General features: G+C 39.2%; 4 protein-coding genes across 4 annotated transcripts; all 4 read right to left on the minus strand.

Annotated features, from left to right (window-relative positions):
• Position 1: 1 nt before the first annotated feature.
• On the minus strand, positions 2 to 2,293 carry LOC147759773 (uncharacterized). Its single transcript, XM_086995914.1, has 2 exons — positions 1,444 to 2,293; positions 2 to 254 (listed from the first exon to the last, which is right to left on the minus strand). The coding sequence occupies exons 1-2, from the start codon at positions 1,774 to 1,776 to the stop codon at positions 6 to 8; spliced, it is 582 nt and encodes a 193-aa protein (XP_086852040.1). The 5' UTR covers positions 1,777 to 2,293; the 3' UTR covers positions 2 to 5.
• Positions 2,294 to 2,551: 258 nt separating this feature from the next.
• Positions 2,552 to 6,116, minus strand: LOC106176691 (uncharacterized). Its single transcript, XM_086996249.1, has 5 exons — positions 5,286 to 6,116; positions 4,817 to 5,009; positions 4,222 to 4,452; positions 3,498 to 3,686; positions 2,552 to 3,299 (listed from the first exon to the last, which is right to left on the minus strand). Exons 1-5 carry the CDS (start codon positions 5,625 to 5,627, stop codon positions 2,971 to 2,973), a joined length of 1,284 nt encoding a protein of 427 aa, XP_086852375.1. The 5' UTR covers positions 5,628 to 6,116; the 3' UTR covers positions 2,552 to 2,970.
• Positions 6,117 to 6,670: 554 nt separating this feature from the next.
• Positions 6,671 to 9,849, minus strand: LOC106176692 (uncharacterized). The gene is made up of 6 exons (XM_013559177.2): positions 9,828 to 9,849; positions 8,938 to 9,341; positions 8,471 to 8,663; positions 7,988 to 8,218; positions 7,256 to 7,444; positions 6,671 to 7,038 (listed from the first exon to the last, which is right to left on the minus strand). Exons 2-6 carry the CDS (start codon positions 9,277 to 9,279, stop codon positions 6,710 to 6,712), a joined length of 1,284 nt encoding a protein of 427 aa, XP_013414631.2. The 5' UTR covers positions 9,280 to 9,341; positions 9,828 to 9,849; the 3' UTR covers positions 6,671 to 6,709.
• Positions 9,850 to 11,079: 1,230 nt separating this feature from the next.
• LOC106166415 (uncharacterized) lies at positions 11,080 to 17,096 on the minus strand. The gene is made up of 5 exons (XM_086996349.1): positions 16,647 to 17,096; positions 13,395 to 13,587; positions 12,807 to 13,037; positions 12,204 to 12,392; positions 11,080 to 11,963 (listed from the first exon to the last, which is right to left on the minus strand). The coding sequence occupies exons 1-5, from the start codon at positions 16,986 to 16,988 to the stop codon at positions 11,635 to 11,637; spliced, it is 1,284 nt and encodes a 427-aa protein (XP_086852475.1). The 5' UTR covers positions 16,989 to 17,096; the 3' UTR covers positions 11,080 to 11,634.
• Between the last annotated feature and the right edge of the window lie 73 nt (positions 17,097 to 17,169).

The following is a 17,169-nucleotide window of genomic DNA, read 5'->3' on the forward strand; positions in this document are numbered from 1 at the left end:
TCTTATTACGGTCCATACGGTCCACTGAACGCCCATAAAATAAATACATCAATTATATTACCTAGAAAGAAACTGGACATGAGAACACGCGGATCTTTCCCAGCGTTCATGGCGTCCGCGTTCTCCTCCACGGGGCACATCAACTCGTAAAAGAGTGGCGAAGTGTTATGCGGGTCCTGGTACAGCAAATTCTGAAGAAAGGTTGTCCCCGTCCGCGCTGGCCCAATGATGAAAATAGGCTCCTTGATAGGGCACTTAAAAACGGCAATGTACATGTTGAACTCTAAGCGGTTGAATTGCTATTAATTGCTGTTTAACTGACAGAAAAAGATTGCATTTCAATAAGCGACAAGAGCATAAAGTGCATGGTTTACATAAACAAGGCGGCAAAGCTGTCAAATGTACAGACAAAACCCAGAAAATAAAGATGCAGAAAATAGATAATTTAGTCAATTTTGATACAATAATAAATAATGCTTATAACAGCACAGTCAATCAACAATACATTTTAATCATACACAGGTAACATGGTCAGTACTGGATCGACCAAACTCCCTGGGGGTTCACGCTAAATAGCTGTCAGCCGAGCGGGCACGAAAGTTAATTACCCCCTTACAGCTTGTAGTAGGCGGGACGGACATTTAAGCCGGATTATCTGACAGTAATCTAGTGAGACTCCCCACGGTGATAGATCGATCTAAAATCTATGGGAAAACGCCCTAAGATTACAGTTTCAGGACCATGAGTGCTCAAATTCACATAATGGAAATCCCAACATGTGAAAAATGATGACAGTGCATAAAATAATATTACATAATGTTTGCAGACATAAAAACCAATACAATTGCTCATGTGGAAATGCAGAAAATGCACAGAGCTTCTGGTAGATGGGAGTTAAAAGTTACATCTTGAAGATGCCAGTGTTTGGAAATAATTTAAGAAATAAAAATAAAACTAATAAAAAATCCCAATAAAGATCATATTAAAACTTTAAATCTAGCTGCATAATCATATGTTTAACCCCACTGAGTTGGGAATAACTGAATTGGGAATAATAAGACACTGGTTTTCACTTATTGTGTTATGGGTGTTGCTTATATGCTGAAAGAAGTGAAAAAAACAGCATAACTCCCATACAAATGGCCCGATCATGCTGATTTTCGAACTTGACCTGCATATTATGAATATTTATCAGTTCTGTAATTTTCAAGCCAAAAGAATAGACGATTTTCCACTTATCGTGTTATCAGTAAAAGTGCATGGCGACGGCGACGACAGACGCAGGTGACAGCTATATGTACAGACACATTTGTGTCTGTACATAAAAACAATGAGTAACGAAAAACCTTTATGCAGCATCGGGCTGACTAAGTTCTGGGTCAATTTTGAAGCTTCATATTATGGTACGAGTAGGAGCTTCCTGAACATACCTTATACACTTACCTTGGTCAAATCCACATTCGGAAGTCGTCTTGATATAGCAAGTCTGTTCTTTAATATCTCCTTCCATCTCCTTTCTATCCCCATCCTCCCATCCACCGAGCAGGTGTCATCTTCACGGTAACATTTCAACAGTTGAGTGAACCCCTGGTACCACCAGCGCCCAGTAAGATTGTCGGACAGCAGGAGACGCCGTTCGTTTAAAGACAGATCTTGGAGCAGGCTGTCCTCTGTGAGCGGCGTAAAGCGACGCCCCAGGACGACACGAAGTAACCAGTCGAGAAGAACGATGGTGCAGTAGCGACAGAAGATTAGAATATCGCTCAGTAGTGGCATAATTAACACTCACTATGGTCACAAACCTGGGTGTAATATACCTGTTATATATTTTTGCTTTCACTGAAGAAAAAACTCAGGTAACTGTCCTTACTAGTTGGAACTCGACAACTGAGTGAACTATGAACTATGAAGGCAACCGAACGCAACGGAAAATAGCGCTGCCTAACCTGGCTTCCTACCTCAGACGCCCTATTTAACATTTATAATCTCTCGTGTCTGTTTTCCTACAAACTTGTATAGACTACAGTTTTTTCAGTGACCCGGTTTTTCAATACGTGTCTACTATACTGCGGGTTGTATTTTATATCTTACGTAATAGATCTGCATATGGTTATAAGGGTTCTTTTATAAATGCGTCTGCGTGCGTGCACCCGTGTGTATAGGTGTATGGAGGTGGAGGGTCAGGCCCGTAGCCAGCAATTTCAAAAGGGGGTTCTTTTTCTGAAAAAGTGGACCTTTTTCAATAAAAACTTCATGATCCTAGATCAAATTTTACCCAGAGTGGACCTTTTCCCACCAAAAGGGGCGGTTCTTTCGAACACTCCGAACTCCCACCCTGAGGGTTGTTAAAATATATTGGAAGGAGCAGTATGTCGACATGCCTACTCTGATAAAACACCTTACAAGTGCCATATACACTGGTGGATCTAGGATTATTTGAACGGGGGGGGTGGGGGGGCAGTTTTTTAAGAACGAAATGGGCTGGGATGCGAATCCGACCCTTGCCCCTTTGGTGTGGGGTTCGGTGTTTTGCAGGGCAAACAGTGCCATTTGGTGCCGTTTAGAACTATGATTCAGCTCTTGAAAATTATAATATCTAGAGTGGAATATTGGTGTGATTTATTTTCCAGAAACCGAAGGTGGGGTGGGTCAGGACTCCCCCTGACAATTTAGTATTTTAATCAATTTTTCAACCGTAATATGTCTTTTAAAAAGACTTTAGCTTTGACAATAATTCTGGTAATACTAAAATTTTTCCGAACATCTTTATATAGCTGGTATAGGTACATACTGGATCAGGTATGCCTATGGTACAAATGTAGGTCGTATAGGCACCATGACTCGACATTGTGAACTATTATGTGCAATCTTATAGTTCGATGCTTTTCTCAGTTTTTTGGAATTCAGTGTTATTTTTCTAAATTTTTCTAATTAAGACATATCAATAGTTTATATTATTCCGTTATGAAGTTAGCACTGAATGTTAAAATTTTCAATATAATCTCGAAATTTCTCAAATATTTCCTCCTCCTTCAATCCGTACGGCTCCAGGTCGTAATGGTGACGACCATATTTATTTTGGGGATTTTCTTTTATATACTCCTTCATCTTCGCTTCAGCTTGCTCGCTGAGATCGAGCCCAAACTTATCATAAATCTGTCTCACTGTATCTATGGGCGCTCTCACAAGATGTTCGTAGTCTATATCGACGAATCTGTGTTCTTGATGAGGGTGGTTCTTTCTGAATTCTAGGATTTCGTTCCCCGCGTGTAACAGGGGGTCGTCTAGGACGTCTCTTCCTAAAATTTGAACATGGACAACTAAAAAACAATCAGAAATCATTAACAATACAACTTAACCAAACGTTATTTACGGATAGGATCATGAAACAAATAAACAAAAATTTTACAACTTTCAAAAAAAATCTCATCAGATTATTATTTCAAAGGTTAGTATATTTCAAAAAGTTAAGAAGAGGTTTAAGGACACACCCCTACCTATATCTTTGGGGTCGTAGGCACAAGTGGTGTGGTGCTGAAACAACGAGCAAACGGATGCGAGTGATTTGCATGGATTGCGGTAGGTGTGAATGAACATTGCGTCCGGATACACCGCCAGGATTGCGTCCAGGTACAGCCCATGCATGGAATCTTTCAGAATGACGTGCTGGTCATGGCTTGCTGAATCTAATAAAAGATGATGATGTTAAAATTCGTTTTCAATGCGATTTTCCTAAAAATCAAAAGAAATAATAAATAAATATATAAATATAAAGTAATATAAATATAAATATGCATAAAATTTCTTTATAATAAAGCGACGAAGAGCACAATCAGAACAGAAAACTAACAGATCCGCGGACCAATTATGGCCGACCCATTTAAATGTTTGTTGAGAAATCCCATGGGGAATCTATTCAGTGTCTAACCAGGAATCAAGCGGCAAGCTTTTTAGAATCTATTCAGTGTCTTATCAGGAATCAAGCGGGAAGCTTTTTAGAATCTATTCAGTGTCTAATCAGGAATCAAGCGGGAGGCTTTTTAGTGGGTCGCCATATTTGATCCGCGGATCTGTTAGTTCGCTGTTCTGAATGCCATCAAAAACAACCAAAGGAAAGATAACATTTTGAGATGATTAAGTTCTGATCTTAAATTTTGAATGGATAGGCGAAAAAGGTGAATCCTTTTATTATGTCTATAGCGACCACATTCCTACACCTACTTCTTGCTAAAAGAATAAGCTGAAGTTGCAATCGATGGAAACGATAGGCTTCCACCATCTCTTCCTTGGTTCGAGCGCGCACCCAGTCTCTATATGGCCCAGTGTTACCGATCACCCCTTGGTAAAACTTAAATATCCCCATATTGTTGAACAAATGGAAACACTCGTGAGGACTCTTGGCCTGGACGTTGTGAATGTTTTTAAACATTCGTTTACCTCGTAATGCGACATCTGAAATATGTATATAATATAATACAGTATGTATATAAAAAAAATTTGAGAACTCTCTCTCTTTACTCTCTCTTTCTTACTCTGCGCCTGTTTGTGTGTGTGTGTGTGTGTGTGTGAGAGAGAGAGAGAGAGAGAGAGTGAGAGAGAGAGAGCCTGAGAGATGGTTCTCAAAAACATAAAACTGGTAATCCCATGAATCTATTGCCTCGGCAAAGTCAGCAAATGACTCAAAGGTTATTACGGTCCATACGGTCCTCGGAACGCCCATAAAAGAACAATCCTCAAGTACTGTATTTGAAATACCAAAAACAAAGGTTGGGTTTTTAAAGTTATAATCATTTAAATAAATACAACAATTATATACCTAAAAAGAAACTAAACATGAGAACACGCGGATCTTTCCCAGCGTTCACTGCATCTGTGTTCTCCTCCACGGGGCACATCAACTCGTAGAAGAGTGGCGAAGTGTTTCGCGGGTCCTGGTACAGCAAGTTCTGCAGGTACGTTGTCCCCGTCCGCATTGGCCCAATGATGAAAATAGGCTCCTTGATAGGGCACTTAAAACAGCAATGTACATGTTGACCTCTTAAGCGGTTGAATTGCTATTAATTGCGGATTTAAGTTATTGTGCTTGTGTCTTGTCAATATTCCTTTTACTGTTTAAGTGACAGAATTTATTGCATTTCAATAAGCGACACGAGTATAAAGTGCATGGTTTACATAAAAAACAATGAGTCATGAAAAACTTTTTTGCAGCATCGTGCTAAGTTTTGGGTCAATTTTGAAACTTCGTATAATGGTACGAGTGGCAGCATCAGACTCTATACACTCACCTTGGTCAAATCCACATTCGGTAGTCGTCTTGATATAGCAAGTCTGTTATTTAATATTTCTTTCAATCTCCTTTCTATTCCCATCCTCCCGTCCACCGAGCAGGTGGCATCTTCACGGTAACATTTCAACAGTTGAGTGAACCCCTGGTACCACCAGCGCCCAGTAAGATTGTCAGAGAACAGCAGACGTCGGTCGTTAAGAGACAGATCACGGAGCAGGCTGTCTTCTGTGAGCGGCGTAAAGCGACGCCCAAGTGCGACACGAAGTAAACAGTCGAGAAGAACAATGGCGCAGTAGCAGCAGTTGTAGCAGAAGATAGAAATATCGCTCAGTAGTGACATAGTCAACACTCACTATGGTCACAAACCTGGGTGTCATATACCTGTTATATATTTTTGCTGTCACTGAAGAAAAAAACTCAGGTAACCGCCCTTACTAGTTGGAACACGTCGACTGAGTGAACTATGAACTATCAAAGCAACTGAAAGGAACGGAAAATAGCGCTGTGTCACCTGGCTTCTTACCTCAAACGCCCTATTTAATATTATAAGCTCTCGCCACTGTTGTCCTACAAACTTGTATAGACTACTGTTTTTTCAGTGAACCGGTTTTTCAATACGTGCCTCCCATACTACGGCATGTATTTTATATCTTACGTAATTGATTTGCATATGCTTAGGGATCTTTTATAGATGTGTCTGCGTGCGTGCACCCGTTTGTATAGGTGGATGGAGGTGGAGGGTTGTTAAAATATAGTGGAAGGAGTAGTATTTTGACATTCCTACACTGATAACACACCTTACAACTGCCATATACAGGGGCGGATCCAGGATTATTTGAACGGGGGGTGGGGTGGGGGGGGGGCAGTTTTTTAAGAATGAAAGGGCTGGGATGCGAATCCGACCCTTGCCCCTTTGGTGTGGGGTTCGGTGTTTTGCAGGGCAAACAGTGCCATTTGGTGCCATTTAGAACTGTGATTCAGCTCTTGAAAATTTTAATATCAAGAGTGGAATATTGGTGTGATTTTTTTCCAGAAACCGAAAAGAGGGGGGGGGGGGGGGTCAGGGGGGGGGGGGGGGTCAGGACTCCCCTGACAATTTAGTCTTTTAATCAATTGTTCAACCGTTATATGTCTTTTAAAAAGACTTAAGCTTTGACAATAATTCTGGTAATATTAGAATTTTTAAGAAACATCTTTAAATATCTGGTACAGGCACATACTGGGTCAGTTATGCCTATGGTAGGTCGTACGGGCACCCTATTCCAGGACTTGATCTAATGTCAACGCATTTTCTCGCCATTGTGAACTATTATGTGCAATCTTATAGTTCGATGCTTTTCTCAGTTTTTTGGAATTCAGTGTTATTTTTCTAAATGTTTCTAATTAAGACATATCAATAGTTTATATTATTCCGTTATGAAGTTAGCACTGAATGTTAAAATATTCAATATAATCTCGAAATTTTTCAAATATTTCCTCCTCCTTCAACCCGTACGGCTCCAAGTCGTAATGGTGACGACCATATTTATTTTGGGGATTTTCTTTTATATACTCCTTTATCATTGCTTCAGCTTCTTCGCTGAGATCGAGCCCAAATTTATCATAAATCTGTCTCACTGTATCTATGGGCGCTCTAACAAGATGTTCGTAGTCTATATCGACGAATCTGTGTTCTTGATCAGGGTGGTTCTTTCTGAATTCTAGGATTTCGTTCCCCGCGTGAAATAGGGGGTCGTCTAGGACGTCTCTTCCTAAAATATGAACACAGACAACTAAAACGCAATCAGAAATCATTGACAATACAACTTAACCAAAAGTTATTTACATTGACAGGATCATGAAATAAATTAACAACAAAAATTTTAACATTTTTTTTATTTTACAGGTCAGAAAAACCTCATCAGATTATTATTTCAAAGGTTAGTATATTTCAAAAAGTTAAGAAGAGGTTTAAGGACAAGCCCCTACCTATATCTTTGGGGTCGTAGACACAAGTGGTGAGGTGCTGAAACAATGAGCACACGGAGGCGAGCGATTTGCATGGATTGCGGCAGGTGTGGATGAACATTGCGTCCGGATACACCGCCAGGATTGCGTCCAGGTACACCCCGTGCATGGAATCTTTCAGAATGACGTGTTGGCCATGGCTTGCTGAGTCTAATAAAAGATGTTGATGTTAAAATTCGTTTTCAATGCAATTTTCCTAAAAATCAAAATAAATTTTAATATATAAATATATAGTAATATAAATATAAATATAAATAGCCATAAAATTTCTTTATAATAAAGCGACAAAAAGAGCAATCAGAACAGCGAACTAACAGATCCGCGGATCAAATATGGCTGACCCACTTGGATGTTTGTTGAGTTATTCCCATGTAACGGGGAATCTATTCAGAGTCTAATCAGGAATCAAGTGGCAAGCTTTTTAGAATCTATTCAGTGTCTAACCAGGAATCAAGCGGCAAGCTTTTTAGAATCTATTCAGTGTCTAACCAGGAATCAAGCGGCAAGCTTTTTAGTGGGTCGCCATATTTGATCCGCGGATCTGTTAGTTCGCTGTTCTGAATGCCATCATAAACAACCAAAGGAAAGGAAACATTTTGAGATGATTAAGTTCTGACCCTTAATTTTGAAATGGAGAGGCGAAAAAGGCAAATCCTTTTATTATATCTATAACGACCACATTCCTACACTTACTTCTTGCTAAAAGAATAAGCTGAAGTTGCAAACGATGGAAACGATAGGCTTCCACCATCTCTTCCTTGGTTCGAGCGCGCACCCAGTCTCTGTATGGACCAGTGTTACCGATCACCCCTTGGTAAAACTTAAATATCCCCATATTGTCGAACAAATGGAAACACTCGTGAGGACTCTTGGCCTGGACATTGTGAATGTTTCTAAACATTCGTTTACCTCGTAATGCGACATCTGAAATATGTATATACAGTATGTATATAAAATATAATTGAGAACTCTCTCTTTACTCTCTCTCTCTCTCTCTCTCTCACTTTCTATCTTTTACCTCGGCAAAATCAGCAAATGACTCACAAGTTATTACGGTCCATACGGTCCACGGAACGCCCATAAAAGAACAATCCTCAAGTACTGTATTTGAAATACCAAAAACATATGTTGGTTTTTGAGGTTATAATTATTTAAATAAATACAACAATTATATACCTAAAAAGAAACTAAACATGAGAACACGCGGATCTTTCCCAGCGTTCACTGCGTCTGTGTTCTCCTCTACGGGGCACATCAACTCGTAGAAGAGTGGCGAAGTGTTCCGAGGGTCCTGGTACAACAAGTTCTGCAGGTACGTTGTCCCCGTCCGCATTGGCCCAATGATGAAAATAGGCTCCTTGATAGGGCACTTAAAACGGCAATGTACATGTTGACCTCTTAAGCGGTTGAATTGCTATTAATTGCGGATTTAAGTTATTGTGCTTGTGTCTTGTCAATATTCCTTTTACTGTTTAAGTGACAGAATTTATTGCATTTCAATAAGCGACACGAGTATAAAGTGCATGGTTTACATAAAAAACAACGAGTCATGAAAAACTTTTATGCAGCATCGTGCTACGTTTTGGGTCAATTTTGAAACTTCGTATAGTGGTACGAGTGGCAGTGTCAGACTATACACTCACCTTGGTCAAATCCACAGTCGGTAGTCGTCTAGATATAGCAAGTCTGTTATTTAATATCTCCTTCAATCTCCTTTCTATTCCCATCCTCCCGTCCACCGAGCAGGTGTCATCTTCACGGTAACATTTCAACAGTTGAGTGAACCCCTGGTACCACCAGCGCCCAGTAAGACTGTCGGACAGCAGGAGACGCCGGTCGTTAAGAGACAGATCTCGGAGCAGACTGTCCTCTGTGAGCGGCGTAAAGCGACGTCCCAGGACGACATGGAGTAACCAGTCGAGAAGAATGATGGCACAGTAGCAGCAGTAGTAGCAGAAGATAAGAAAATCGCTCAGTAGTGACATAGTCAACACTCACTATGGTCACAGACCTGGGTGTAATATACCTGTTATATATTTTGTTGTCACTGAAAAAAAGAAAATTCAGGTAACCGCCCTTGCTAGTTGGAACACGACGACTGAGTAAACTATGAACTATCAAAGCAACTGAAAACAAAGGAAAATAGCGCTGCCTCACCTGGCTTCTTACCTCAAACGCCCTATTTAATATAAATAGGCTTTCGCCTCAGTTGCCCTATTGTAGATTCACTGTATAGACTTCTTTTTTCAAGTTTAGTGGATTTTCAATACGTGTATACCAAACCTTACTGCAGCTCGTAATTCATATAGATTCTGACCATAATTGTGTTCGGCGTGTGTGTGTGTGTGTGTGTGTGTGTGTGTGCACCCGTGTGTAAACATGTAGGTGGAGGGTTGCTATAATATATTGGAAGGAGTACTTCAAGAATTGGTTTAGTTTGAATGCACCAGGGATGACACCAAGGCGACCAGGGGGGGGGGGGGGCACTTTTTTTGAAAACCGAACAGAATTTATCTAAAATGTCTTGACATGCCTCCACTGATGACACACCGTACATCTGCCATATATTTTTCTTATGGGTGTAATGTGTGACGTGTTTCCGTTAAGGTTTCTCAGCGCTACCAAATCTAATAAGTGTCATTAACTTGGATACGCTCGTGATCAGGCCATGACAGCGTCGACTTGCTCTGTCAACAGGTGTATTAGTGAGGACATTTCCACAATGTAAGCCGTACTGTGTCAAATTTAAATGTGCTTTGAAATCAATGGCGTTACATTTTGAAGTCAAGAACTAAGAAGAAGAAAATCTAGTAGGCTTGTTAAGGGGTCAAACGCTGCATTTTATAGTACAATGAATATTCCTTGGGGCAAATTAATTTTTTCATCCGCATAAATTATGCAAATTGGTTACCAAACTATGATATAACATAAATTTCCATCCTTTTTTTGCCTATAAACATGTATAGAATATCAAACCTTACTAAATTAGGGGCAAGGAACCCATTTTTTGACATTTTGGAAACAACTGGCGGCCATTTTGCACCTCAAATCCAAGATGGCCGCCATCCACCATTTTGAAAGTGCTTTTGCTTTTTTATGTTGATTTTTGAAGCGTTTGACTTACATATACGTGTAATATATCCATTCTTACTATTTTAGTAGTGAAAAAGTCTTTTGATATTGCTTTGGTGATAGAAATGATTTGAAGGGAGGTGTTTTGAGTAATTTTCAAGATATTTGTTCGTGAAAGCTTCAAAACCATGGATATTGACAATTCTCTTTCGAATATGTCTCAATCCATTTCTTTTCATATTAACCATCGATACTGGACTAAATTATGAAGAAGAAACTCACTTTTGGCATTATGGCCACCAAATCCAAGATGGCCGCTATAATTCCATTAGTGCCATTTTGAAAATCATCATTTAACCAACCTCAATGGCTGTTGTGAAAAAAAAAATGCACATGTGTATTTAACATAATTTTCTGCCATAGAAAACACTTACTTATCAAATTTGTGCTTCACCTAACCCTATTCAATACGGGTATGTACATGCATATAGCTACTACAGTTACTGTATATATACTACACATGCTTTGTATGCGTTTCCAAATATAGTAGTGTAATTACCGACCTAAAGAATGCCCCTAGCTCAAATATCTCACCAGAAATCAACTTTTTGGCCCATTTCGCCTCTAAAGGCACCTGTTCCTTGAGATATACCCTCCCCCCCCCCAAAAAAAAAAAAAAAAATAAATAAATAAATAAATAAATAAATAAAAAGTTATTATTTACCCTACCCTACACTGATCGGTTGAAAAAAACAAAAGATTATATCTGGCGACTCTGCACAGAGAGTAGGCCCCCTTCTTGTAAATGTTTGTCCCAACTAACACAGCCCATGTCGTGTTTTTCGACTTAGAGCATGTTGTACCTTTTCTTTGCTATTTCAGCCTAGGGGATAAATAATAGTACACCACAGAGGGATTTTTTACCGACATTTAGTCTTTATATAAATTTTTCAACTGTTATGTGCCTTTTAAGAATTTATAGCTTTGACAATAGTTCTGGTAATACTAGAATTTTTAGGAAACATCTTTAAATAGCTGGTATAGGTACATACTGGGTCAGTTATGCCTATGGTAGGTCGTATAGGCACCCTACTCCAGGACTTGATCTAATGACTTGATCTAATGCCAACGCATAATCTCGCCATTGTGAACTATTATGTGCAATCTTATAGTTCGATGCTTTTCTCAGTTTTTTCGAATTCAGTGTTATTTTTTTGAAATGTTTCTAATAAAGACATTTCAGAAGTTTATATTACTTTGTTATGAAGTTAGCACTGAATGTTAAAATATTCAATATAATCTCGAAATTTCTCAAATATTTCCTCCTCCTTCAACCCGTACGTCTCCAAGTCGTAATGGTGACGACCATATTTATTTTGGGGATTTTCTTTTATATACGCCTTCATCTTCGCTTCAGCTTGCTCGCTGAGATCGAGCCCAAACTTATTATAAATCTGTCTCACTGTATCTATGGGCGCTCTAACAAGATGTTCGTAGTCTATATCGACGAATCTGTGTTCTTGATGAGGGTGGTTCTTTCTGAATTCTAGGATTTCGTTCCCCGCGTGAAACAGGGGGTCGTCTAGGACGTCTCTTCCTAAAATATGAACACAGACAACTAAAACGCAATCAGAAATCTTTGACAATACAACTTAACCATACGTTATTTACATTGACAGGATCATGAAACAAATTAACAACAAAAACTTAAACAATTTTTTAATTTTACAGGTCAGAAAAAGTCTCAACAGATTATTATTTTAAAGGTTAGTATACTGTATTTCAAAAGTTAGTGTATTTAAAAAAGGTAAGATGAGGTTTAAGGACAAGCCCCTACCTATATCTTTGAGGTCGTAGGCACAAGTAGTGAAGTGCTGCACCAATGAGCACACGGAGGCGATCGATTTGCATGGATTGCGGTAGGTGTGAATGAACATTGCGTCCGGATACACCGCCAGGATTGCGTCCAGGTACACCCCGTGCATGGAATCTTTCAGAATGACGTGCTGGTCACTGCTTGCTGAGTCTAATAAAAGATGTTGATGTTGAAATTCGTTTTCAGTACGATTTAACTAAAAAATTCATAATCACATTAAATATATGAATATAAATATAAATATGCAAAAAAGTTATTTATAATTATACGACAAAGGGCGCATTCAGAACAACAGAATAACAGATCCTTGGGTGTTTGTTAAGTAATCCTCACGGGGAATCTATTCAGTGTCTAATCGGGAATTAAGTTTTTTAGTGGGTCGCCATATTTGATCCACGGATCTTTTACTCAGGTGTTCTGAATCCGATCAAAAACATCCAAAAGAAAAGGGAGCAATTTGAGATTACTAAGTTCTATTATGTTCTGATCCTAAGTTTTGAAATAGAGAGTCGAAAAAGGTTAATCTTTTTATCATGTCTATAACGACCACATGCCTACACCTACTTCTTGCTAAAAGAATAAGCTGAAGTTGCAATCGATGGAAACGATAGGCTTCCACCATCTCTTCCTTGGTTCGAGCGCGCACCCAGTCTCTGTATGGTCCACTGTTACCGCTTATCCCTTGGTAAGCCTTAGATATCCCCATATTTTCGAACAAAGGGACACACTCGTGAGGACTCTTGGCCTGGATGTTGTGAATGTTTCTAAACAGTCGCTTACCTCGGTATGCGGCTTCTGAAATATACGTATATATATGACAAAATAATTTGAGAACTCTCTTTCTTTCCAATCCCCTCTGTCTCTGTCTCTCTCTGTCTCTCTCTCTCTCTGCGTGTGTGTGTGTGTGTGTGTGTGAGAGAGAGAGAGAGAGAGAGAGAGAGAGAAAGAGCCTGAGAGATGGTTCTCAAAAACATAAAAATGGTAATCCCATTAATCCATTGCCTCGGCAATTGCAAAGTCAGCAAATGACGGTCAATACGGTCCACTGAATGCCCATAAAAGAACAATCCTCAAAGATTTGAAATACCAGAATCAATTGTTGGGTTTTTGTAGTTAACATGCATTAAAATAAATTCATCAATCATATTATACCTAGAAAGAAACTGAACATGAGAACACGTGGATCTTTCCCAGCGTTCACAGCGTCTGTGTTCTCCTCCACGGGGCACATCAACTCGTAGAAGAGTGGTGTAGTGTTCCGCGGGTCCTGGTACAGCAAGCTCTGCAGAAAGGTTGTCCCCGTACGCGTTGGCCCAATGATGAAAATAGGCTCCTTGATATGGCACTAAAAACGGCAATTACATGTTGAAGTTATTGTGATTGTGTCTTGTCAAAATTGCATTTACTGTTTAAGTGACAGAAAAATATTGCATTTCAATAAGCAACGCGAGTATAAAGTGCATGGTTTACATTTAAAAAAAAGAAAAAAAAAAAACAATTGAGTAATGAAAAACCTTTATGCAGCATCATGCAATCTAAATTCTGGGTCAATTTTGAAGCTTCGTATAGTGGTACAAATGATAGCTTGCTGATCAGACTCTATAGGGGAGACCGGGGCTAGTTGGCCCAGTTAGACACTTTTGGCCTTGTAGAGCCAACTAGGAATGAGTTAGAGTAACAAAACCGGTTTCAAAGTAAGTCCCATGAACTAAGCTACGTACGCAACGTCATTATATTTCAAATATAATGTCAGATGGCTCACAATTTGGCAAAAAAAAAAAAAAAAAAAAAAAAAAAAAAAAAAAAAAAAAAAAAAAAAACGCAGTTGACGTCGGGGGGCTTCAAGATCGCAAGTTGGCCCCAGAGATGGGGCAAGTTGGCCCCTATACAAAAATAAAGTAAATATTCCATGTAAACGCCTCGAAGTACATTTTTATACATTTCTGATTAATTAAATTGATTGTTGACAGTCTTTGATGAATAACTTTGAGGCCTATAAGGCTTCCTCGAAACTTCTCACATATATTTTGGGGGCAATCTACCATCCATCAGGGTCTGAAAATAAACCTATGATCCAGCAAATCATATCCTCTTCTGATGCAATCCTGAGGGCACACCCATTTTCTGCACTGTTCTTGATCGGAGATTTTAACACACTGCCAGACCAACAGATCAAACGAACTTTCAGTCTGAGACAAATAGTGAGAAGGGGGACACGAAAAAACACCATACTGGATAAAATATTCACCAACATAGACCAATTCTTCAAAGAGCCCGAAATTTTACCATCCATAGGCTCCTCTGACCACAATGCAGTTCTGTCCTTACCAGAAAATTACAACCGTATCCCCCGAGGTAGAGTGGAAAAGACCTACTCTCGTACATCAGGGAAAAATGAGAAAATTCTTTTTGCCGGAGAACTTACAAAAATTGACTGGACACCACTCTTTAAACTGAAGTCATGTTCCTAGCAGTTTCAATACTTTGAAAAGACAATGAATGAGCTCCTTGATACGTACCTCCCAATAAAAGAATCCGCAAAACACACTACCGACAAACCCTGGATAACCACTGACTTCAAGGATCTTACCAAACAGCGCCAGAAAGCCTTCAGAGAGGGAGACACCCAACTCTCACATAGCATCAAAAACAAACTTAACAGAACCAATAAGAAACTGAAATCATCGTTTTACAAAAACAAAATAGAATCACTAAAACAGTCTGACTCTCCCACTTGGTAAAAGAAATCGAAAGAGCTAGCAGGTTTGAATAACAAGAAATGTTCATTAGAGTCACTTGCTGATAGCACATCAAATGGTAATTACCAGGTTCTAGTAAAAAAGATCGATGAATTTTTTCAAAGTGTTAGTAGCAATTTGACACCTCTTATACCGGCTGAAAATGTCCACCAGAACTATGTAGTACCAGATGAATTTACTATTAGTGTAAATGATGTCGAAAAACTTCTTTCTGATGTTAAGCTCTCAAAAGCTATAGGTCCTGACCAAATTCCGAATTGGGTCATCAGATATTTTACAGGCTTCCTGTCCAAGCCCTTGTGCGCAATTTTAATAGCTCTATCAGAGAGATATATGTACCTTACACTTGGAAATCTGCAGAGGTAATCCCTGCCCCAAAAGTTAACCAACCAAAAGTGTTCCAGGCTGAACTTAGACCAATATTGCTTACACCAGTGTTGAGTCATTTGTGGCAAAATGGGTAATAGATGGCCTGAAAATCGATAGGTCCCAATTTGGAGTAGTCAAAAATAGCTCTATATATAGTACCCGCGCTCTAGTAGAGCTGACTCACAAAATACTAGAAGTTCTTGAACCATCTGCTAAAACCGAACAATGTGAATGCTTAGAATCTGTTCAAAGGAGAGCTCTTAGAATTATTTACCCATTTTATACTTACAAGGATGCCCTACAGGCTAGTAATCTCACCTCTCTGAGAGAGAGAAGAGACGTTTTATTTAAGAACTTTTTTACAAAAATCGAGAATTTCAATAAGTTAGACTATCTGTTTAAAGAAAAGAATCCAAGAAATCTCAGGGTCAGCTTGTTTTAAAGCTTTGGTCTTTTAGTTTATAATTTTATTTACTATTAAATACCTTATAATTTTATTTATGATACATTGTAAAACTTCAACCTTTGGGTTGCGGTTTTAGCAAAGAAATTATTATTACTAGTATCATTAATATTAAATAGTTCAAATGAGGCAGATTTATTGAGGTTTCCGTACGTCATGTTGTAGGGGAGGCCTATGTGTTGCAAGAACCAAAATATCTATCAATAAAATCTGTTTTGTTTTAATAAATAAAAAATTAATAATGGTATAAAGCAGGTTTTTAATGTATGAAAACGAATAATAATTTTCCGATTTAAAAGAAAGTAACAAATTCAGTTTTTAACCATTGAGTTACAGCTGTAGTTTCAACAATGGTCTCTAGCTCTGTTGCGCGCAAAGGTTTGTGGCTAATATGAGGATCCAACTTGCCCCGAGTCAAGGGGGCCAACTAGCCCCGGGTGCACACTTTTTTATTTAAAGGATGGCAGCCATTTGTGGAGCTAGAATGAGCAACGATGATACATGTCTGTGAAACTTGAAACAATGAGCTTCAGTTTGATGCTCTATACATATATTACATTCGATCAAAAGCCTATGAAAATAGATTTTTAAATCTCTTAAACAAAATTACTTTTAGGTGCAAAAATTATTTATTTCAACTCCCCGCATACGTAAAACATTTTAACGTCCGACACTTCCTCAGCATTGTAGGCTACGGTCACTTTACAAGAGTACGTGGCCATTTTTTTTTTACCTCGTAGTTACTTTTTAATAAATTGACGAGGGGCAAACTTACTCCGGGGTCCAACTAGCCCGGGTCTCCCCTACACTCACCTTGGTCAAGTCCACAGTCGGTAGTCGCCTAGATATAGCAAGTCTGTTCTTTATTATTTCCTTCCATCTGATTTCTATCCTCATCCTCCCAGCCACCGAGCAGGTGTCATCTTCACGGTAACATTTCAACAGTTGAGTGAACCCCTGGTACCACCAGCGCCCAGTAAGATTGTCGGACAGCAGCAAACGGCGGTCGTTAAGAGACAGATCTCGGAGCAGGCTGTCCTCTGTGAGCGGAGTAAAGCGACGCCCCAGGACGACATGGAGTAACCAGTCTAGAAGAACGATTGCGCAGTAGCAGCAGTAGTAGCTGAAGATAAGAATATCGTTGAGTAGAGGCATGGTCAACACTCACAACCTGGGTGTAATATATATACCTGTTATATATTTTTGCTGTCACTGAAGAAAAAAACTCAGGTAACCACCCTTAGTAGTTGGAACACAATGACTGAGTGAACTATGAACTATCAAAGCAACTGAAAACAACGGAAAGTGGCGTTGCCTGCAGGGGCGAATCCAGTAT

This window comes from Lingula anatina, chromosome 9 (assembly GCF_051362555.1).
Source record: "Lingula anatina isolate TDL-2025a chromosome 9, LinAna3.0, whole genome shotgun sequence".
In the NCBI taxonomy this organism is placed as follows: domain Eukaryota; kingdom Metazoa; phylum Brachiopoda; class Lingulata; order Lingulida; family Lingulidae; genus Lingula; species Lingula anatina.